At 48.1% G+C, this 24,278-nt stretch overlaps 1 protein-coding gene across 1 annotated transcript in view; it reads right to left on the bottom strand.

Moving 5' to 3' along the window:
• The window catches only part of Slc6a11 (solute carrier family 6 member 11), a 113,441-nt gene that overhangs the window by 33,727 nt on the left and 55,436 nt on the right, over positions 1–24,278 (bottom strand). The window contains exon 6 of the mRNA XM_006994997.4: positions 22,018–22,152. Within this exon, the coding sequence (XP_006995059.3) occupies positions 22,018–22,152 (135 nt within the window). The remainder of the gene's footprint in view (positions 1–22,017; positions 22,153–24,278) is intronic.

Here is a 24,278-nt window from a genome sequence, read left to right as displayed (position 1 = left end):
TCCTGCTGTCCTTCTGTGTGACCCCAGGTGAGTTTCTTCATCTCTCTGAGCCTCAGGTTTACCATTCATAGACGACAGAAGAATAGAAGGTATGTAATGGGGTACTGGGCACCTGCCCCTTGCGCTGATGTTTTTATCAACTATGGTAAGGAAACAGACTCTTCATGTCTTTTCCAATATCCAACCTCCTTCCACACTGCTCAGGTTTCTGAGACATATCAGCACTGCACAGATACACCTGCATCCTTTGGCTATGAGTGCAGGAATCAGTGATGGGTGGGAAGAGCCAACCTCTGTTCCCAGGCTCTCTACTGTCCCAAAACCTGGCAAAAATGATGTGTGAAAATTGCCAGACCCCAACAGCGCATGAGGCCTCTGACTTTTGGATCTGGGAGTCCGGACAGAGCTTGGTGACCCACAACCTTTTTTGAACATTTTCTTGACAGACGATAGACAGACAGACAGGCAGGCAGGCAGGCAGACAGACAGACAGACAGACACACACACACACACACATACACACACACACACACACACATTTAAAAAAAAAGTGGAGCCCTCAATTGAAGCAAAAACGTAACTTATATAGCCTGGCAGAAAAGGGCTGAATCAAGGTCTTTCTTTCCACCTTCTCTATTGGGAAGGCCTCTGAAAGGATTAAAAGTAGGTTAGGAGAAGAATGAAACAGCTGTGTTTCCAGTGTGTACCTGACAACGGCTTTTGTGGAAGTGAATAATTACATGAGAATCGCTTCCTTCCCACCTCTTTCTCAGCCTCCTCCGGGTTGCTAGGCACCCTTGCTCCTTCTCCCGGCTAATGCCACATACAGAAGCAAGTGAATACAGTATGGCCATTATGAGGGGCCTGGAGTCCAGGAGAAGGATTCAAATGCTCCTCCCTGGTGGCTTCGATGGGGAAGAGGGTTTGGGGGAGCTGACTTTGGCTATATTTAAATGCTAATGTGCTGGGCTTGCTGGCCTGGCCGGCAGAGCCGGCAGGATGGTGGCGGTGGGAAGGGACAGGGGATCTTGGCTTGGAAACCCCACTGGAAACATGTTCTGTTGCTTCTCGAGTGGGTGCCAAGCCCTTCCCTGGGCAGCTGGCCTTGGTCACCTCGGGACCTGCCAGTAAAGTGTCAGCAGGCTGAACGGCTGAGCCGTGGGCAGTGAGGAGCTGGCTGGCTCTGTGTGTGGGGAGTTTGGGTGTGTAGGCTGACCTTGGTGGCCCGTGTGTGTGCAGTGTTGAACAGGGGTCATTGTGGCTGGACCTCTGCCCAGGATGCTGAGTGGTTGTGTCTGAGGCACAGAAAGCAGAGGGAGTGGATGGGTGGTGGGTGGCACCAGGTATGTGGCAGTGACCTTTGGTGTCTTATGTAGTAAAATCCAGGGGGCTATGCACACCTTCCCCAACTTATCATGTCAAGTGCTGAGCCCCATTTTTCAAGGGATCAGCAGAGGAGGTCCAGAGCCAGGACCCCTTCTCAGCTTGGGCCTCCCCCTAGGTCTGTCCTGGACTCAGAGGTCCCATTAAGCCGTGATCTCCCCTATTAGGACTTCTTCAGGGGACCATTCCCGGCACTGAAGACAGTGCATTCCTCCCACTGACGTCAAGAGCTATAGATGCCCCCTACCACTCTGAACACAAAATTGATGACCTGTCTCATTCTACATGACCTGGATCAAAGGTCCAGCCTTGCCTTGGCAGGGGTCTGGGCTGGCAGCAGTAGCCCTCATCCACAGACAGCACAAGGCCAGTGTGCCCTGGACCAAGCCAAACTCTAGCTCCCAAGTCCAGCCCTGAGCTGGCATGCTCTTTTGTGTCAGCCAAGCTGGCTCTGGGATGAAATTTTAGCCCCTCCCTATGACCACATACTTTCCTCTAATAACTGTGGAGTTGATTCAAAGTCAGGGATGCTTTGTGCCCTCTGAGGGCCATGGGCAGTATGAGGTCTAGACAACAGAAAAGGCTCTCTTGGGGTTGGAGGAGAGACAGAATACAGCTATCCAGTAGAAGAGAGGTCACTTTACAAGGTCTGCCTGCACACAGAACAGAGACCTCCCAGCATGCCGTTGTTTTCTCTGCAACATTGTCTGTCCGCCTTAGCAAGGATGGGGCTCTGTGAGAGCATCCAGCCCTTGGTGCCCTGCCTGGCAAGTTTCCAAGAACAGTGGCCACCACTGCTTGAGACTCAGCACACAGGAACACAGTCCTTGAGGTCCAGGCAGAATCCTAACTATCAAGCCAAGTGGGGAACCTGTTGGACTGAAAAGGCAGGGTATCTTGGTTCCATTCTAGATAGTCCCCGAAGTTCTTGTGTATCCTCCTAAAGCTCCTTTTCCCTCCTTAGCCTTGGTTTCCTAATCCACCAAATGCAGAAACTAGACAGAAATGAAGATGGTCAGTATGCGACATGCATATCACTTTTACTGCTGCCTATGGCAGGCATTACTAATCAACCACGCTCTCTTCTATCCTTAGTCTGGCTATAGTGAGAAGTGTTTACTACTAGCTAGAGCTGGCAATGGAGTAAAACCTGGGAGATGATCATCCAGCCCTGACATCTCAGGCAAGGAAGTGATTGACAGATGTCAGGACTAGTTGGGCCCATTACAGAGACAATGGTATGCTCACCGAAACACACATTTTTAGTGGGTCACTGGTGCATGCATTGGCCTGGGAGGCTGGAAGGAAGCAAGATGGCAAAGATGCAAAGGCCCAGAGGTTGAGAAAGCTAAGATGGGACTGGAGTTGCCCAGTAGGGGCACTTCCAAGCAAGGGGCAGAGTGTGGGGTGGGGTGGGCCTCCCAGGGCTCCCTGGAGTCCATGGAGCAGGGACCAATTTACTAATGCATCTTTGGTTGGAAGTTGTTCAAAGTTACCCAGCAGGATTGTGCCCATGGGACTCACAGGGAGGCCTCAGGAAGAGACTACTCAATCCTGTGATGAACAGATTTTGACATTGCCTGAGAACACAGCCAAGTCCCTAAGGAACCTCCTAAAGGCGACTCATGTTGGCTGGGGACTTCAGATAGTCACAGGAGCCAATGAGCTCCTCCCTGGCTGAGAGTCTAGCCCAGGATGAGCCTCCCGTGGCTGGGGGTGATAAAGAAGCAGGTGACAGGTCTCCACACTGCTCTTTAAGTCTGGGCAGAAGATCTCTGAGCTTCTCTGCTGCAGAGACCTTCTCAGCCACATTTTCTGACCATTAGCTATGGAGCTTCCAGATATAAGCATTCAGAAGTAGTCAGACCCCCAAGATCCTCTGCTCAGGAGCCTGCTGCAACCTAGCAGGTATACAATTGGAAAAGAACTCAGGCAAGTACCCGGCCTGGAGGACACAGGGTCAGTTAGACTGGGTGGAACCTCAGCTCTTCTGGGAGACTTTGGAGAGGTCGGTTCTTGAAGCCTCAGTTTCTCTGTGGGTGTAACAGCACAACAGGGAATTGTCAGGCTGCCCTCAGTTCACGGCACTGATCACACAAAGTGCTTACAGGAAACACTGAGTAGCCAGAAAAAGTCATGACTATGGATCTTTAAAAAGGATTTTTGAAGGGTCCAGGCCTGAGTGTGCACTCTTGAGCTGGGGAAGCAGAAGACAGTGTGTTCTAAGCTGTAAGGAGCTGTTCCCCGTTTCCCAGCCCTAGCCCTGGAGGCTTCAACCAGGGAAGGAGGCCTGGCTTCCTCACTCTGGTTCGGAACTACCCCACCCTCAACAACCATCCCCGCCCTACTTTCTTTGGGGACCAACATCTCTCCTCCCAAGGGCGGTCAACACTTCCCAGAGAGTCACTTCTAAGGCTTCCCTCAGGGTCCCTGGGTCTCTCTGGAGCTGGGTCTCTCAGGCAGCAGGCTGCTCTTAGGAGTATGAATAGCCAGATCAAACTAATTAACACACACATTCCCTCACACACTGTGGGGCCTGAGGTGAGAACACTTTAATCTACTCTCTGTGTTTTTCAAGTATTCCATCCCTGGATTTTACTGAAGACTAGTACCAGGACCTTCCCTCCTATACCAAAATGTCAGGATGCTCAGCCCTAAATTAAATAGTATGCCTCCTACACATTATCTTGTCTGTCAGCAACTCGAATCCCACGGGAGAGTTGCTGTATGCTGTTAGAGGAGAGCAATAAGGGAAAGAGGGTCTTCACGCTCAGTGAAGACGCAGTTTTGTTTATTGAACCGAGATTGGTTTAGCACTCTTTCAGCTCTCAGAAGCCTTGCCAAATTGAAAGGCCACCTTGCCACCTGCTCACATGGCCTGTGCCTCCCTGGCTCATCTGATGAGAAGAGGTGACGGTTTTTAAAAGTTCTGGACACCTGGGAGTCTGCTTGGCATGGCGGTCCAGGAGGCATGCACAGGGTTGAGGATGTAGCCTTTGGGTGGCTGGGAATAACAGCGCCACTGGCTGCCTTGGCTCAGAGTCCTGGGGGAGGAGCCCTGATCCCAGTCACTGCAATGTCTGGAGGCAAGCATGTAGGAGAGCTGGCTTCTTCAGGAAGACAAATAGGAGATATGGCAGCTCTGGCTACTCACCCTCCCAAAAGATTCTCTGCAACAGTGTCCCAGGCCTTGGGGCAAAGGCTCAGGGAGTGAGCCAAGGTCCTACTCATACCCCGCTCCTGCCCCCGCCCCTTAGGTGAGTTCCCAGGGCTATATCCCGAACAGCAAAACTAAGAATGATCATTAAGAAGATAAATCAAGACATAAGGCTGACATGTCCTGGGAGAAGGGCACACATGTCTACAACTCACTTTAAAAATGCATAGGAGATCAATTGGATGGAGGGAGGGCTGCAGAGGTCCAGGCTGCATCGAGCACAGCAAATGCCAATGACAGAATCTGGGGGTGGGTGCTACCCGTTGTGATGGCATTCCCTGGAAGAGACAGGGCAAGACTACAAAAAGAAAGGGAGAGACACTCCTCGGGACACTCTGGAGAGGAGATGTGATTCCTGCTCAGCAACACCGCTGTGTAGCCAACCCCTCTGAGTGGAAACATGTGGTCCAGGAGAAAGGAGGCAGATAACATTCTGGGAGCTTGGAATGTTACAAGACTCACAAGGCCACTCCCAAGGCTACCCAAGGAGGTACCGAGGGAGAAGGACTTCAGTGAAGCTCCAAGGAGACAGCTTTCCTGACCGTCACTCAGACTGTGGGGGGCATTTTGTTGATGCTGCTGCTCCTGACTCACTGGTTTATTGCCTAAACTTAGGTATCCTGTCTCCTGATCTCCTACTGTGCCCCATCAGGGTAAAGAGACAATTCATTCCTGACACCGCCCAGGGAATGGTCCAACCCACTGTTAAGATGGCTTCCCAGATCAACTAGCTTCATCAAGATAATCTCTCAGAGGCATGCCCAGAGCCCAAATACTACCAGACAGGAGTTCCTGGAGGCTTGCCTCCTATGAGATTCCAGATCCTTCTAGGTTGTCAATGAACATCTCAGACATCTACTTCATGAACATATGGATACCCTCATGCCAGGACTAGAGAATATATTGCCATCCCTAAAAGTACCAACACAGGCTAGGATCACACACAGTCTATGGTGGCTGTTGAGTGGCTTTTGCTATGGGTCATAAGACACACAATTGAGGCTCAACTGTCTGTTCAGAAAGAACCTGCCTGAGCAAGAGGAATTAAAATAAGAAGACATGTGGATGCTATCCTTCTACATTGTTGTCTTGATTGGCAGGAAAAGTGTGTGTGTGTGTGTGTGTGTGTGTGTGTGTGTGTGTGTGTGTGTGTGTGTGTGTGTAAGGAGGGGAGAGGTGGAGGTGCTGGCCTGCCCTTTCTTACAGCTGGTAGGATATAGGAAAAAGAGAGTACAGCTAAACCTGCTGAAGATTCTTTACTAGGACACAGACACCCAGCAATCATGAGAAGAATCAGATTGTGTGTGGAGAAGAGAGTGAGGCAGACGTGATAGAAGAGAGTCTGCGGGTCTGATCCTCAACACAGAAGAAAGGAAAACCCCTTAATATGGCTCAGGGCAGGACACGGATAATCAGGAAGTGTTCATCTGAACTGCTTGGATTGGGAAAGACTTTGAAACAAGAACCAGAAGAGCTCTCACAGGCCAGCTTGTGAGGTTGTAGGATGTGGGGATACGGGGTCAGGCTGAGCACTGCAGACATGGAAAGACTGTGTAACATCCTCCCTGGACACCAAGGCTGCAGAATCTGGCACAACACAAAGGAAATCCGTTCCAGACACACTGACTCATAGAGCCACGTGTGACACTTGGCCATTGTCAGCTAACTTCCCCAAGAATACCAGGGCTGAAAGAGAACAGAGGAAGGACAGACATTGCTGAGAGAATTGGGCATGAGCAAGGTGGTGCCTGATGCCCAGCTCACCAGCTTACTAGGACTGTGTTCACAGAAGAGCTAAGAAGGAGGCTACTTCAGCAGGGACCTTGGGGCTGTCATGGGGCTTCAGTGGCTTTGCTGGTACATGGTGAAGTGCGATCTTCTTCATAAGCCTCTGAAGAGGTTCTTGCACACCTGTGATTTAGACCGGCATGTAAATTGGGTTTACAAAGTGCTAAAGCAAACAAGATATAACAGAATGGCAAACAGAGGGGGCATGTCTGGGTCGCTCAAAGGTGACTGTGGCAAGATTTATATCAAGCAAGTCTTCCCAGGTCGGGGAAACATCCTGACAGCTAAATACTTAACCGGTAGGCACCTGGATGCTTTTAAAGACCAAGAAAATGTTCACAGAAGACATAAATTATAAAATAGTCCAGGAGACAAAGATCAAGCTTGCTCTAGTGTGGGCAGCTGTATCTTCTGAGTTTATGATGTTCATTTCTCCCCTGAAAGAAAGTAGACTGGGGTAGAGGTCTTTCACCCAGCCTACGGCCCTTCCTATAGCCAAGTGTGTTCAATAGAGAAGCGAGAGCTACTGCACCAACCTGGAGCCTATTCTGACCCCAGAATCAGTTCCAGCAGCAGCACGCACAGTAGGGCAGCATGGCCTGGCTCGCTGGGCTCCCTGCCATGTAAGCAGCTATATCTGGCCCCACCAAGCCTGTGGCAGGCAGGGAGACCCACAGAAGCTTCCCATCAGGCTGAGGGAGCTGGACATTCACGGAGGAGGACTGTGGATTACAGAGAGTTAAGGTAGTTGGGGCATCCAGGCTGCTGTGCCTCCCATTGTTCTCTTGATGAACAATTGCTACAGTGACGTCATCTTTCCATGCTGGATTTGACCTTGCGAACACATTTCTTTTTTTCTTTTTCATATCCTCCTAGTTGCTGCATTACAAGCCCAACCTGCCCGGGAAGGCAGTTAGCCCTCAGGGATCCTGCCCACCCTCTGTGTAAGTGTTTCATAAAGGATGCTAACCCTCGAGGGCCTTACGCAGTTACAAAAGCATCCGCAAGAGCAGCAAGCAGCAGCAGTTAAAGAGTTTGAATGAAGACACCCTGAAGAGGTGGAGAAGATGTTCCCAGGAGCCGTAATGTCCTTGGGTAAAAGTCTCAGTGTCAGCAATGGGCCCCCACTCCACGAGTTACTGGCCAGGGGGCCACCTCCATCGCTACCCCCAGCCCAATTCAGGCTGCTACCACTGCTCTTGGTTGTATGTCAGAACTAGATGGTAAGACCCTATTGCTGAAAATGCTATATCTAGGACATGGAGAAATCAAGCTGGGACCAAGCTGAAAGCCCCTTCTCTATTGGCTGGCTTGTGTAGTGCTGAAGGGACTAGGCAGGCTGTGGCAGGGAGAATTGTTACTGACAGTACTGTTCAGATATGGACCCTACATGTTACATTAACAACATGCAGGTAACATGTGCTTTCTCGTGCACATGTCCAGCTCACTGGCCTGCTAGGATTGTGTTCACAGAAGAGCTACGACTGTTCAGGGTACAACCAACTGATTTCCAATTCAAGTCCCACTCCCTAGATGGGATCTTAAGTCTAGTACTATGAGCTAGAGCAAAGCTCATAGCTGAGATGGTCATAGGCTCCTGTGAGGAAGGATCTTCTATTGTTTTGTTAAATGGATATAATGTATCTGTCAAGTTGCTTTTAAACATTTTTGGTTTTGCCATGGAATATTGTTGCTACTACCCTGAGTCACAGAAAGAAACTTTTTTTTTTCAGTGTGGATTGAAGATTCCTAACCATCCAAGCTGCTGAGAGTAACTATTGCCGTGGCGCAGGGGCTCAGTGCTCAGGCATGCATACATGTAAGACAATAACCACCCACTCCAATCTCAGGAAACAGCTAAGAAGATGGGAGAGCCAGAGGAAGGGGTGGACTGTCTTGTAGCTATTGCCTCTAAAATGAAGCATTCTCTCCTAGAGGGAGAAGGGAGGCTCAAAGGACTCAGGAAGCTAGGGAAACTCATAAGGTTCAGAAAAGCACCGAGGATTACAAGACTCACAAAGACCCAGGCTATATAAGCAATAAACAATTGGAGCAAAGGACTTTTTGGTAGAGCTGTGGGTAAGATGTGAGTCATCACCCACGCTGAGAAGACTTCTTAGTGACACACCTGCTTTGGAGTCACACCGGTAAACTCATTGGTTCACAAAACAAGGTTTGGGTGAGACCATGTCTTCTAGTCTGTGGTCGGTGCCCTATCTAGGATGAACATTTGTTCACATCTCAACTGGGAAAAGCCAAGCAACACCCATGTTTGCACCAATGGCGGCAAACTGCATAACTCTCTGCTCCTTTTGGCAATGGACCAGAAAACCAAAGAGTTCTGGGGACTCGGCCATCTCTGCCTTGACATCACCTCACAGGCCAATGACACTTTAATTAATGACCTAATATCATCCATCTGCAAGACATGCGTCTGTCTGGGTGGTTCTTACTCCTCACTTCTAGCCGCACATCCCTCCTGAATGAGGTGGAGCAGCCCCCAGGGATCCAGAGGAAGAGAAGGACAGACCAAGTGCAAGTATGAATTTTTTTGCCTGGTTCCATTTTTTCCTATGTTTGGGACACAGTCACTAAAGAAGCTTGAGGCTGTTTTTATTTCCCCATCTGGTTTTCTTAAAGACCCCCCCCCTTTTTTTTTTTAAATGTTTTCTTCATCTGTGGAAAGTTGTATACAATTATATACATTTTTCCAATATATTTTGACCATATTCATCTACTTATCTCTGTCCCCAGCTCTCCAGTGTCCCCACTACCCTCCCAACTCCATGTCTTCCTTTTTTGTTATTAACAATCCTGAGTCTAGTAAGTGCTTTCCACATGCACATGCGTGTGGGGCCATCCACCAAGGCACAGGTTACCAGCCACATCCCCAAAGAAAAGTGACACCCTTTCCCTCAGGGCCATCAGCTGGTGCTAACTCTTCTGCTGAAGGCAGGTCCTCAGGCCCCTTCCACATTCCTGCTGGATTGTTCTGACTGACTTGATCTTGAGCAGATAACCACAGGTGTTGACATGCACAAAGACCGTGTGGTGTCCAGAGGGAAATCCATATTTCTTTTCCACTCTAACTTTTCCACAAGCTCTGTCACCTGTGTAGAGGTCTAAATGAATGTCACGGTACCCACTATTCCAGGCAAGAACATAATTTTGAGATTCTGCAAAAAACATTCAGTGAGTACCTACTATGTGCTGGGCAGCACACAAGCCATCTCAAGAGGAGAGTTGAGTAAGATGTTGTCCACATGTTGAGAATGTTTGCTCATGTGGGCAGTGGCCCAGCGGAACCTGGTTTAATCATGTGCTCTTAGACCAATATTCATCTGTCCCTTTTTTTTCTTTTCTTTCTTTCTTTCTTTCTTTCTTTCTTTCTTTCTTTCTTTCTTTCTTTCTTTCTTTCTTTCTTTCTTTCTTTCTTTTTTTGGTTTTTCGAGACAGGGTTTCTCTGTGTAGCTTTGTGCCTTTCTTGGATCACGCTCTGTAGATCAGGCTGGCCTCAAACTCACAAAGATCTGCCTGCCTCTGCCTCCCAAGTGCTGGGATTAAAGGCGTGCGCCACCACCGCCAGGCTCATCTGTCCCTTTTGATGCAATGTAAAGTAAACACACTCATAGGACCACAGATAAATCATCTCTCTTCTCTGGGCCTTATTTTCCCCCAGGAGACACCTTGAAAATCTATTCCTGGACTTTGCCAGGGTGTTTTTGTTTTTGTTTTTTGTTCATTTGTTTTGTTTTGTTTTTTACTTTTATGACTCAGACACTTGGGGCTGTTAAGAGGAATTTCCACTTGGCATGAAGCCACAGCCGGAGTGGGAGAGTCAGAAGTGGACAATTAGAGGCCTCTATTGCTGGTGAAAAGATAAAAGCCAGCAATTTGACTCAATAGCCTTCTTTTCTAGCTGAGGGAACTCTGGCTTGTTTAAGGTCAGTGACAGTGCTGGGTCCCCAGAGTCTGAGTGGCGAGTGTCCGAACACCGTGCAGCATTGCCTCCTGAAGTGAAGTGTGCGAGACAATGCCATACGCCTCTGGAAGGCTGGAGGAGGAGCTGTGTTCCCCGGCCTGTGCCTGGCAGAATGTCACTAAGGTTCTAATCAAGGAGAGGAGCCAGGCTTGAGCTCTTTGTGAGCAAAAGCAGGGCGGTGCTTGCCCCGTGGGTGCTCCAGCTCAGCTTGCGGATGAGAAGTGAAAGAAATGGGACAGGGGTTCACACATCAGTGAGTTTGCACAGAGAAGGCCATCAGCTGTCATAATTCCAGTCACCCAAGACCTATCAACGCCCCATCATCTTGCTGCTCATGGGCAGAAGAGACCTCACTCCCTCACAAAGCTGTGCTGGGTCAGAAATCATCAGAAGTCACCGCGTCCGGGAGGTGCTCATTGGAACTGTGGGGTTGGTGAGGGCCTCCTCTGCCTCCCTCCCTCTGACCGCTGCAAATCTCAGGGCACTTTCCTCCATGTGAGCCTGCCAGTGTATCTGATATTCTCTACACCAACGGGAGTAGAAAGGACAGGGGCAATGAATATGGAAGTCCCGAGATGTCAACCCCCTTGTCTGAGGTCACAAAGCTCGTGAGTCAGGACTTGATTCCATGTCAGTCTAGACTCATTATTTCACAGGTGAGGAGACAGATTCAGAAAGCTGGAAAAGTGACAGATGTTTCATTTGGGGTCCTATGTCCTAATTCAGTTCTCTACCAACTCTGGTCTTAGGTAAGCTACATCCTCTCCCTGGGACTCAGGCACTCCCCATCAAGGAAGTAGTTGGACCCAGATACTGCTTCCCTAGCATGCTAATGTAGGAAAGAAGTTAACTGCACTGCATTCCTGATCACACACCTAAATAAATATAATTGCACTCTGTATAAGAAGCAAATTGACAATCAAAATATGTTTTTTGGGAAAACATTGATTTTAGGAGATCATCAACCAAGAAATATGACTTTTTCTTGGTCATGTTGGAATTAATGAGCATTTGCTACATACTCATTTGTGGCTCAAAGAATTAGTATGCCAGATTTAAGACAAGCAGGTAAAAAGAGACAGATATTGATGATCAAGGATGTTGTCATTGAAGAGTTGACAGAATGGCTTTAGGAAGGCAAGGTGACAGGTCCCCAGGGAAACCTGAGTGCCAGTTTCTACAGACTCTCCTGCCCTGGGGTCTTCAGTCAGCCCTAAACATTATTACTGCCCAACAGACATTTCTACAAAGACAAAAAACCTTCCATAGCCGTGATCTTTGTGATAGCTAATCATGGTTATCAACTTGCCTGGATCCAGAATTGAATAAAGGACAAGCCACTGGACATCCCTATGTGGAATATTCTTTGTTTTGTTTTGTTTGTTTGCTTCTTTCTTTCTTAGATTTATTTATTTATTATTAATATAACATTTGCACTCCAGAAGAGGGCATCAGATCCCATTATAGATGGTTGTGAACTACCATGTGGCTGCTGGGAATTGAACTCAAAGACCTCTGGAAGAGCAGCCAGTGTTCTTAATCACTGAGACATCTCTCCAGCCCCCTATGTGGAATATTCTTGATGAAATTATTTGAAATGGGAAGCCACACCCTAAATTTGGGCAGCACCTTCTGCTGAAAGCACAAATAGAAATAGAAAGAAACTTTGCATTTTTCTGCATGCCTTCATGATTGCTGGCAATTCCCACCCTGGAACTTCTAAGACTGTTGATTCCTCCATTGATAACAGACGAAGACCAGAAGCTCTTCAGGACTCATCGGGGCCATCAGCACCAGATTGGGACTGCTGAGACATCCAGCATCATGGGCTGAATAACTATCAGGCTGCTGGCCTCTCTGGTGTCAGACAGACATTATTGGACTATGCTGACTGCATCCTGTAAACCAACCTAATAAATCCCATTTTTAACACATAGTCCTTCTTTTAATTCTGTAACTCTACAGAACCCTGACCAACAAACTCCCCACTTTAGTGACCATTGGTCACTAAACACGTGGCTGTTAATGATCTGAAACTGTTTAGAGAAACTGAGGCACTAAACTGTGTGTGATTTAGTTTCAGTCAATTGAAACGGACATGGTTTGTGGCTACTTTACTAGACAGCACAGCATTAGGAGTATAGTTCCCCACTGCATTCTACCTCCAGGAAGCCTCTACCTCCTCCTACCCTAGAGTGGGCAAGAAGCCTCCAAGAAATCCTTGCTTGGGTTACCTGTCTCCAGGACCATGACCTAATCAGACACAAGCCCTTCCTGATTTATCTGACAGGTCTCATTTTCCTGAAATGTTCTCTTAGACCAGACTGTTTCAAACTTCCACCTGTGTGCCAGTCACTTAAGGGCGCTGCTGAAATGCAGGGCGGAGGGGACAGCCTCATGATGGAGCCCGAGTGTCAGCACATCTGACAAGCTGATGTCTAAACCCATAGAATGCCCAATACAGAGGATGCAGGCACATGCTGCTAAGCACGATGGCCTGGGTTTGATCCCAGGACCCACACGATGGAAAGAGAGAACTGACAGCCATGGGTGGTCCTCTGACTTCCACAAGTGTGCTGTGGTGCATGTGCGTGTACACACACACACACACACACACACACACACACACACACACACACACACAAAGTTACACATAAATAATAATGGGCTTCAGTGAATATCAATACTGACTCTGTAATTCTTGGGAATAGACCTCCCTAATGGTGACAGAAAACCTGGGGTCCTTTAGATTCTCTGTTTTCTATTTCTATAAGCTTGACACTCAAAAGGTAAAATTTATTCATCAAAGACCCTCCCCAGTTAAAAGCCACTGTCCCAGAAAACAGAAACTATCTCTACCCACCCGCTCCTCCACCCACTCCCACAGTGGCCAGCCAGTGCCTAGCAGGAGTGGTCACTTGGTCTAGGAAAGCAGAGCCAGGGACAATCCTCCATAAATATGTTCTGGACAAATAAGCTCAGGAGGGATCCAACCGAAGGGCCGGTCTGGGGTCTAGGCCAGCCTAGGGCTGGTGTGCTTCTCTTGGTATAGCTCATCTTGTCACCACTGAGCACGTCATAAGGGGCTCCGGTGTCTTCCGGAAGTGACCCCACTGCCTGGCCGATGCCTGCTTTGCTAAAGCTCAACAATTCATTGGACATGTGGCTCTTCTGCTTCTCCCTCTTTCCCTCCTCACTGTTCGCCCATCCTGTCTAGACACTGGAAGAGGCTCACGCTACCTGTCTCATCTAGCCTGACGATACTCACATGGGGACAGGAGACAAGTAAAAGTGGGTCCCTACCCTCTAGGAGCACACTAGGGGACATCTTGAAGGTCAGAGGGCAAGTTTCCAAGCCATAGCCACACAGAAAAAGTAAAGAGCGGATTCAAAAGCAGCTGAGTGCCTAATACACTCTGCCTGGCTTCACTCAGCCTGCCCTGAGCTGGACTGCCTTCTAAAATTACAGCTTTTTTCTCGACAATCAACCCCTCACTCGGGAACATTCCACAACCACCCACAGACCACCAAAGGAAGTCTGGATTCTTCGGTTTAACAGACACGGTTTCTGGAGAGGGTAACATGCCTTTCTTTCTTTAAAGCCACGTTACCTATGGCTGCTGGTCACCAACTCCTGCATGTAATCATGGCTCTCTGACCACTTCCTGAATGTATGCAGACATTCATTCATTGCATCCATGCTTGTTTTCAAACAACCTTTCTTTCCTCTTCCTTCAAACAGCAAATCAAAGCTCCCTGAAGTCTCTAGGACAGACAGCCAGAAAGAATTTTTTAAATTCACCTCTGATTGTTGGTATTCCTTAAGATAAACCACCATATGGCAATCATTCATCTGCTTCTATACACCCATCCTCCCATCTGTCCACCTATCCACCTACACACTGCCTATTCATCCAACCATCTATCCATTCATCCACTCACCTACCCACCCAGTCATCCATTGTTTCATCTGCTCACCCTCCACTAGCCATCTACTCATCTGTCTACCCAAACACCATTTATCCAACCACCATGTACCTACCATCCATCTATTAATCTGTTTATCCATTTATCTACTCATCTATCCACCCATCCAAGCACTCCACCACCTACCCATCCATTTACCATTCATCTATGTGACCATCTACCCACCTACCATCCATCCATCTAACTGCCCCTTCTACATCCACCAGTCTATCCATCTATCTGATCAACTACCTTTTCCTACTCATCCACCGCCCATTCATCCATCTTCTCAACTATTGATCATCCATAGTCATCTAATGCCACCGTCTACCACCCATCCACTCATCCATTTATCCATCCATCTGTCTGTTCATCTAACCATCTGCCCATCTATTCACCATTTTATTATAACTAGGATCTTCTCATATCCTAGACTCTGTCTCAGGTACCAAGGAGTCCAAAGTGGATAACACACAAACATTCTTTACTTACATAGAGCTGAAATTCTAACTGATAATACTAACCATACACATATTGATTAATAAACATGAGATTATGCCAGGCAGCCATCAGCTCCATGAATTAAAACAACAGGGTTTTGTTCAGGTCATGGGGTTGACTGGGTCCTGACACAGGAGCAGAATGACCAGCAGCATGTAAGGGGGCCAGCTATGGGATGATGTAGAGAAAGAATAACAGAGACAGGGTCTGGGATAATGGGGTCCTGGCAGCTGAAGCCAGGCCCACTGTGACCCGGGAATGAGGGCCAGGGGAGATAGGACCAGGCCCAATGTGGTGACCGAATATACTTGCAGATACTGCCAAATGTCTCCTGGGAAGCAGAACTTCCCAGCTAAACAGCACAGCTTTAGAACAAGGAGATCTCTACACTCACCTTCTCCAAGCTTAAAGCCAAGCCTTGAGGGGACCCATAGGAGGATCATAACCCAGAAGCCCATCACCTCCTACTGAGTCCTATGATGTCAGAGTGTCTATTGGGGTCAGCATAGGGCTTCCATAGATATGAACTGAGAAAATGTGAGGGTGCACCCACACAAGGTCCAGCGAACTGTCAACGCCTGGAATAAAATGCACATTAAGACAAAAGGCAGCACTCTTCAAAGGAAGATAACAGAATCCAGTGTCCACACCACTTCTGTAGCACACAGTGTTCAATCAAAAACTACCAGCAGCACACAGCAGACAAGGAAACATGGGCTTTCTTTCCTCTAGGCCAGAGGCTTGGCATTTACTAGACTTCAGTGTCCCTAGATACAGTCAGAGAACTAAAGAACACATTCAAAGCACCATGCAGGAGTCTCGCTTCCCCACCAAGCTCCTTGAGAGTGCTTCAGGAAGGCAGCAGGGCCAGTGAGGGAAGGTAATAAGCTATAAGAAGCAGGAGCCCATTGTTGAGATGGCTTAGTCTCCACGGTTTAGGCTGAACTTAAATCTGCCTAATGGATATTCTCAAAGTAGAACACTGACAAATCAGAGTAGCCAAGCCAAAAGAGAAAGGAAGGAAGGGAGGGAGAGAGGGAGGGAGGGAGGGAGGGAGGGAGGGAGGGAGGGAGGGAGGGAGGGAGGAAGGAAGGAGAGAAGACAGATTGGTTTGTCTGTATGTCTGTCTGTATGCATGTATATTTGAACATTGAGAAGTGAGTGACTGGAGAGACAATTTGGAGAGAGTTGTTCCAAATTGGAGATGAGGAGCCTCCTGGCACAGGACAGGAAGTGGTTTCTGGGTGGGGACAAAACCTACCTGATGTGCAACATCTAGGATCCTAGCAAAAAGCCACACAGTGACTTCAGAATCAGGAAGGGCAGCTGGGACTGGGCAGCAGAGAATCCAGATGGTGGACATGGTGGCTTTGGCATTGTGCTCTTTGCTCAGCTGGGTCACAAGCCCCTGGGCTCAGGGACAGATGTGTAAACTTTAGGCCTCAAGTCTTAGCGCCTTCATTTGTGAAACCGGAGTCTAAGCTTACATCCTATGAGAACTTTGCCCATACAAAGAGCATGATGGTTTTCAGTAATCACTTGGTGGCTGAGTAACTTGGAGAAACAAGATAGCTGTGGTGACTGGTAGAGGGTCAGCTGTCAGTAGATAACCATCAGTAGTTACTTTTAGATGGCGGGCTAAGCTGCGCTATGTGATTGGGCCCTGCTCCAGCATCCAGTATCATCACTTGGATGGCCATGCCAGCATCTCTCCTACCCCAACACTGCTGAAACAGCTAAGAGACCACAGAACTTCATCCTGAGTTCCAACGCTTTAACAGTATCTCTGTGGTGCACAGAATCCCAAGGAGGAGCCCAGCAGTTCTGACTCCATGAGCCAAGAAAAGAGGGAGATTTGCTGTCTTTGGACATGAGGTTAGGTAAGATCTACGCCTGTAGGGCAATTCCAACCCCCAGTACGGTCTCCACCATTGTTATTACTGACCTAACCATGCCTTTCCCAAGAGATGGGAACCTTCTTGAAGACAAGAGCCATGTGCAGTGGGATGGCTAGGCCTGAAAGAAGACAACAAACCCACGGTACTATAGAAACACTTAATACAGAATCAGATGTATTCAAGGGAAACTTTGAGGGACTTCCAGTCTCGGGGAGTGACCTCCACATCAGTGATGTTTCATTTTAAAAGTGCATCTGCTATCTCTAAGTCAGTGGAGACATGGATATTTTGGTTTGAAAGTGTTTCAGGCTAGAGGCCATTTCTTATTTTGGGTCCTGGCATGGAATCAGAGAACATGGCCACCAGGTGGCAGTAATCTCATGGAATCTTCTTCAGGGTTCAGAAGATTTCCAGCCAGGGGCTTGTCGTCCTCCTGTGTTCTGATTTATCCTGTGGGATGGGACGGCAGGAGAGATGCCTTGTCCTGAGGTCCAGCACCTTGGACACCTCATCCTCAGGTTCTGTTCCCTCCACAGAGGAGGAAGCCCAGGAAAGTGGTGTATTAGTACCCTGCCTGGGAAAGCAGACCCGTGAGTTGGATCTGTGACAAGCCTTTCTGTTCTCGCCCTGAAAACACACACTCGAAACACAATGACAAGCGAGAGCAGCAGAAATCTGGGGCAGGGACAATGTGATTTCTTGCAAGATCCCCTTGGCTCTCCAAAGACTGAGAAGACAGAAAGTGAAAATCTGAGGGGGTAAAAATGGAGCCGGAGCACTTCACACTTCAGAGAAAACACTGGGCCGACAGTGAAGACAAACAGATGTTTAAACGTTCTGACCATGGAATGCAAATCACAGGCACAAAGTGGGCGAGCTGCTGCATCCCTTCAAGCTCTTCACAAGAAACTTAATTTACTGGATCCACAATAAAAGTCCCGGCTCCTAGTTCAAAGCTACCCTTCTCTTGGGCTGTGAGGTTCTGAGTTGTCTTTCTCAGAGCTAGACATAGGCCAACATGACCCAGGGTCCTACTAGGTACCAGGCCTAGGGTATGGTGATATTTTATTTGCATTAAAATGTTATTTGTATGTTAATAAATAAAGTTGCCTGGGGGTCAGAGCTATTAGCAAGCCATAGGAAAGCAGGGCAGTGGTGGCGTACGCTTGTAATCCCAGCACTTGGTAGGCAGAGCTAGGTAAGTCTCTGTGTGTTCAGGGATACAGCCAGCATTGGATACACACGCCTTTAATCTCAATACCAACCATAGAAGACCTGGAGGTCTATACAGACAGGCCGTGATGAGGCGGTCATGTGGTTGGGTTTACAACCAATGAGAAGGCAGAACAGAAACACTATAAAAAGACAGACACACAGGAAGTAGCTCTGGTTCGGAGAGGTAGGACCACTGCAGGAGGAAGGGTAAGGTTTTAGCTCTTAGCTCTGACCTCTTGGCTTTCTTCTTTGCATTGGTTCTGTGTTTCTTATTTAATAAGACGGTTGGTTACATCTACACTGGGGCTGGGCAACAGAGGTGAGAAATGCACGGGCTCGGGCATGCATGTGTACCTGTGCCTTGTGGTAACCCTGCATGGCAGGGAAGCACTCCTACCCTACTAGACAGGTGAGAACCGTGAGCCCAGAGAGGGAAAGACACAGTGTGGAAGGCACACAGCCGCACAGCAGCAGCGGATTAAGTATTGCAAAGCCACTACTTCTTGAAGAACATACTCATAAGTGCTGAAAGATTGGAGCGCCAGGACACAGGCAGTAAGCACACTTCGGGGCAGCTATCTTCCTCCCAAGAAACAGTCGCTGGTCATTTTACCTCAGCACAGGCTGTGCCAGGGGCTGGCGAGCAAACAGTGAACGCAGCAGGTACATTCCCTGCCTGAGTTTCCACTAGAGCAAGAAGAGCAGCACCAACCGAGCAGCCTTCGAGATGTCAGCGATGATGGGAGAAGGGACCCGAGAACCAACAAGAGATGGGTATTGGGAAGGACACAGTACAGCCATAAATCCAGGGACCCCTGGTGACTATACTAGCTGCCGGCACACCCTTAGATTTTTAAAACAACTTCCACAGCTGTCTTCTTCTGTCCAGAAAAAAAAGGAATTAGCCCCATTTTACTGATGATGAAACTGAAATGGTCCCAAGGTTCCAAAGAGGAGGTGCAGAGCAGCGCACCCCCACCCCGCGTGTAAAGGGAGCAGCAGACCCACCCTGGAGCTCCAGGTGGTGGAGGGGAGAAGGCCTGAGAAGGCAGGGGAGGGGCAATGAGGACAGCATGCAGCTTTGGCCCTGAAAAGGAAGGAGCCCCATGGAGACCCCTCCAGACCAGATGGTCTGGTGGCTCTCTTTCCACTGCAGATGGTAGACCCTACGGAGGGACACGGACCTCTGATCTCACCCTAGCCTGTTGTGTTCTTCTCAGAGGGAGACCTGGGTGGGGGAGTGGCCTGACTATCCTCTCCCCCAGGCTGAGGACTCCAGGGATCAGGATCTAGCACAATGCACACTGCTGGGCACAGGCCTGCAGCCTCTATGGGAGAACTCTCAGCAGCCATTCATCTGCTCATGGGACTGTCATGCATGATTCGTAATCAGGAAAGACACCCCCATCTGCTGACCATTGCACCTAATAGCCCAGCCCCCACACCCCAAGGTTCTGGATGGACAGTCTGGGGCCAAGGGCTCAGAGGCTGGAGATTTGACCGGACCTGACAATACCCTGGAGCTCTAGGATCTCCTCCCTCCTGGTGTCTCTTCCCTGGCTTTCAGGAGAGGTGGATAACTATGGAGTAATCCTTTATTGGCTCCTGGCTGCAGAAGGTTACAACTTAGCCTTTCAGGTCATTGGTGGAGAAACTGAGGCTCAGAAGGAGACCTAGATGGAACCTGAGATGGTCAGGGAAGAACTGAATGGATTCCTAGGCCTCTGGTTCATCTGTGTTCTCAGACTATGTGTCCATGTGTGTTCATCTGTGTACATGTGTGTGTACATGTCCATCTGTATACAAGTGTGTGCACCTGCATGTGTTTCTCTCTGTGTATAGGTGCATTTGTTTCCTCAGTGTGCATGTGTGTGCACTTATGTATCTGTATGAGCATATGTACTCATGTGCATTTATATCTGTGTGCATGTGTGTTTTTCTCTGTGTCTTATGTCTCTGTGTGTTGTTTGTGTATGTACGTCTGTGTGTATGTATGCATATGTATACGTATATGTATGTCGCTATGTGTGTATCTGTGTTTGTCTGTGTGTGTCTGTGTGTGAATGTAGGGCTCTGAGAAAGTGGCAACTGGACTTCCCCAACCTTTCTGGCTGTGAGAGTCACCTCTGAGGCTCCTTAACTACCTGGCTGTCCTGTAGCTATCCCAGAACCTCTGAAAGTGACCCCCTGGAGCCTGTCTTTACCAAGCTGTAGGCACCCTGATGATTGTTAAGATCTAGATACCAAGATCATGATATCAACATGGTCTCTTCACTGGACCTTAAGGCCCAGGGAGGAAGAAGAGGTTGGTCAGAGGAGACAGAACCTGTCTTCTATTGATACCAGAGGTGTAGCCCTAAGAAGAGAAGATGGACCCATGATGAGGTATGTGTAGCCCAAGCTGCTGCTTAGGTAGAGGCCCTCCTAGCAGAGTTAGAGTTGACCAGTCAGGAGCCACTTCCTTCTTCCTGGGGATCCTGTCTGTGATTTGGGATGTGATACAGGTGGCCAGTAGCACCCCAAGGCATAACAATCTGGCCAAGATGAGCATGTGTCCCTCCACCAGCCTCATGACTCACTCTCACAGACACCTCTGAGTTGCACTAAACAACCAGCGCTTTGCAAATCCTTCCATCCCCACTGCCCAGATGGAGGGATCCAAAGCCACAGGCTTGAAATCTCTCACAAGTTCAAACTCTGGAAGTTAGACACTAATTCTATGTGATTCATGTGTTTGTTTCTACATAAAGTGGGCACCTCCTGGTGGAAACAGTCACCCCTGAGCAAATAGCTTCTTACACTGAAATTACTGTGGACCTGGGCTCAGTGGAGAGAGGTCTGGGCTAGAGTCTAGGAAGCTCTCTGACGGCTTCTGGCATGGAGTAGAGATTGAGGGATTGGCTGGATGAGGGGTCTCTGTTTAACACACTCCCAGGCACTTGTTACTCATGACTAGAATAAGCCAGGCCTGACTAAAGACTATGGGTAGATGAGGCAACTTCTCTAATTCTTTGTGGGGGGTGGGAGGGTTGGTGTGAACTCTTCTACAAAGAAAGTTAATCACAGTAAGGACTCACCTTCTCACCAAGATCCCCTGTGGCAGGTCTGTGACATCAAGCAGGAAAAAATAAGTTTGTAATTTTAACTAATTCCTAACTGAAGTTTAGCATGTCCTTTGTTTGTGACCATGAGTGCTGTCAACAAACCACAGATCCCTCATGAAGAAAAGCCTAGATATGATGGTGGTATGACTAGCTAAAAATGTCTATGGTGATGGGTAGGGAGACAGGTATCTGGCTTAGTGGTTAAGAGCACATACTGCTCTTCCAGAGACCAGAGTTCAATTCCCAGCATCCACATCAGACAGCCCACAACCACCTGTAATTCTAGCTTCCAGGAGATCTGATGCCTCCGGCCTCTTCCAACACCCACAGGTATGTAGCATATATACACATACACATGATTAAAAATAAATTAATTAAAAATTAAAAACAAATAAATAAGAGATAAAATATCCATGATAAATGCTGCTTTGAAATCATGGTACTGGATGAGCATCCCTGATCCCAAAAAACCCAAACTCTGAAACTTCCAGAATGTCAACATATCATAATTAGGAAAGCTCACAGCAAGAGATTTTATTTCACATACAAAACAACTAAAATACATATACAAGATATACATGAAACAAATAAATTTCATGCTTACAGCTGGGCACTGTCTTCAAGATGCTCATCAAATATATATGAATATTCCCAAATTCAAAAAAATCTCAAATTTGAAATGTCTGATTCTAAGCATTCCAGGTAAAGGCGGCTCTGCTTGCAGCTCTCGGTCCTGCGTGGGATGGTAGTTGAAGGCACTAAGCAAGAACTGTCCATGTCACCAGGCCACACAGTTACCTTTAAATGCTCTCCAGTTGTATTTTACTACATTTGCTTTCCTGTGTGTTTAATTGACACATTAACAATTATTGTCCCGAGGAGGCCACAGGCTTCCACCTACTTCCCTGGCCACTGAGCTTCAGTGGCCGGTGGGGACACTGTGCTTTGAGATGCAACCCTTACCTGTGGGTCAGAGAGCCGGGAGAGGTCAGGGTACAGATAGAACTTGACGCCTTCGGAGGCACCTGGCAGGGTGACGCCTCGAATCAGGAGGATCAGCAGCATGATGTAGGGGAAGGTTGCCGTGACATACACGACCTGCCCAGGAGAGAGAAAAGAGTTAGGCCAGGGTGGCAATGACGGGCTCTGTTCACTCAGCACAGCTCCCTCTCCATGCGGCGGCACACGGCAGACTGTCCTTTACGAAGGCTGCCCTGAATTTGACTAGATGCGTGGACCACGTTCTCTGTATCCATCTGCGCAGCCCAGGCTCAGAAAGATAGTTGACTCTGAGCATCTCCAGGGTCTTGTTGCCACAGCTGCCAGTGGCTATGGATGCTCATGTCTCTCACATTAAATGACAGTGTGTTTGCAGAGAGCCCCACAATCCTTTGTGTATAGCAAGTCATCTCTTGATGACTGACAATCTCGGGTACAATGCAAGCACCATGCAATCAGCACTCTGCATTATCTAGGGAACAATGACAAGGAAAATGTCTACACATTCAGTTTCCATGCAAACCTCCATTCAATACTGTCTGAGTTTCTTTGAATTCACAGATGTGGCTCCTATGTGACTTTACTGACAGGAAGTACCTAAAGTGGAGTCATAAAAGCAAAGAGTGGGATAATGGTGCCTTCCTTGTCATCTCTGTCATGTCGGGTGTAACATTCCTGTCAATCAAGAGGAGCATGAGAAAGAGATGCATCATCCAAGGTTGTACATGGTCGGCAACAATGTGTCCTGAATTAGAACATTACTGAGAGGGGAGGTTACATGTTAGGATTCTTACTGCAATAAATAGAATTAGAAAGGGAAGGGGTGCCAGTGGTGGGCATCACCAGGAGCCAAAGGGAGAGGGGCCCCCAACCCACACATACCCCTGTTTGTCTCCCTCCACCTACTCCTCTGGGGAGTTCACACCCAGGGCACATGAGGAGTTTTGATAGTTTTTGTGGGTGCCAAACCCACAGAAAGAAATAGGAATCACAACCCCATTCATGGAACTCTGGAAAGGAAGTTTCCAGAATCACTTCCATGTGGGACACCTGCTAATGTTGTCTATCAGACTCTCCTCATTCTAAAATTGATGTGCATATTGTGTGGGGGCCGTGTGCATGGCATGGCACATGTGTGGAGGAGGTCAGAGGAAAATTTTCAGGCATCAGTGTTCTCTGTTTACCATGTGGGTCCCAGAGATTGAACTCAGGTTGTCAGGCTTGGTGACAGGCACCCTTTCTGCTGAGCCATCTTGCTGGTCCTCTGTGGTGGTATTGTGTTCCCCCAAAATATTGTGTACCCTAATAACCTTATCTGGGATCAAAGAACAGAACAGCCACTAGATACAGATTCTAGAAAATGGTGGCACCCACACCTTTAATCCTAGCATTCCAGAGGCAGAAATCCCTCTGGATCTCTGTGAGTTCAAGGCCATATTGGAAACAGCCAGGCATGGTGACACATGCCTTTAATCCCAAGAAGTGAGCCTTTAATCCTAGGGAGTGATGGCAGAAAGCAGAAAGATGTATAAGGTGTGAAAACCAGGAACTAGAAGCTTTTGGCTGGTTAAGCTTTTAGGCTTTGAGCAGCACAGTTCAGCTGAGATTCATTCCGGATGAGGACACAGAGGTTTCCAGTCTAAGGAAACAGGATCAGCTAAAAAACTGGCAAGGTGGGGTGGCTATGGCTTGTTCTGCTTCTCTGATCTTCCAGCATTCACCCCAATAACTGGCTCCCAGATTTGTTTTGATTAATAAGAACTTTTAAGATTCCTGTTACAGTCCTCTAATTCATCTTTTTAAACCTGGCCAGAACTCTTTAAATCTATTTCACAACTCATTAATGAGTCAAGACCCACAATTTTAAAAAGAACTGCTCTCAATAAAAAATATTTTTTTTATAATTGAAGATAGACTGGGACATGGTGGAGGTTGTAGTATGGGAGGGGTGGGAAGCTGAGAGGGTGGGAAGGATCCAGCACTGGTTTGGAACTCCCTGGGCCTGGTCTGCTTGGAGGCAGATACCTGTACCCAGAGAAGCTGAGAGAGACTGAGCCATAGATCCCTGTAGGAACAAAGTCAGTATACCCAAGGACACACAGCCCTCCTGGAGCCCCCTGTCCTGAATACTGCTCATGAGAGATGGCCAACTCACTACACACTCCAGACCCCAGTTCTGTGGCCCCACAGAGGTGCCAGCCACGCCTCCCATGGAGGACCCTGCA

Source organism: Peromyscus maniculatus, chromosome 3 (assembly GCF_049852395.1).
Source record: "Peromyscus maniculatus bairdii isolate BWxNUB_F1_BW_parent chromosome 3, HU_Pman_BW_mat_3.1, whole genome shotgun sequence".
NCBI lineage: Eukaryota > Metazoa > Chordata > Mammalia > Rodentia > Cricetidae > Peromyscus > Peromyscus maniculatus.
Note: the sequence above shows the minus strand (reverse complement) of the source record. Positions and strands in the feature narration are given on the sequence as shown.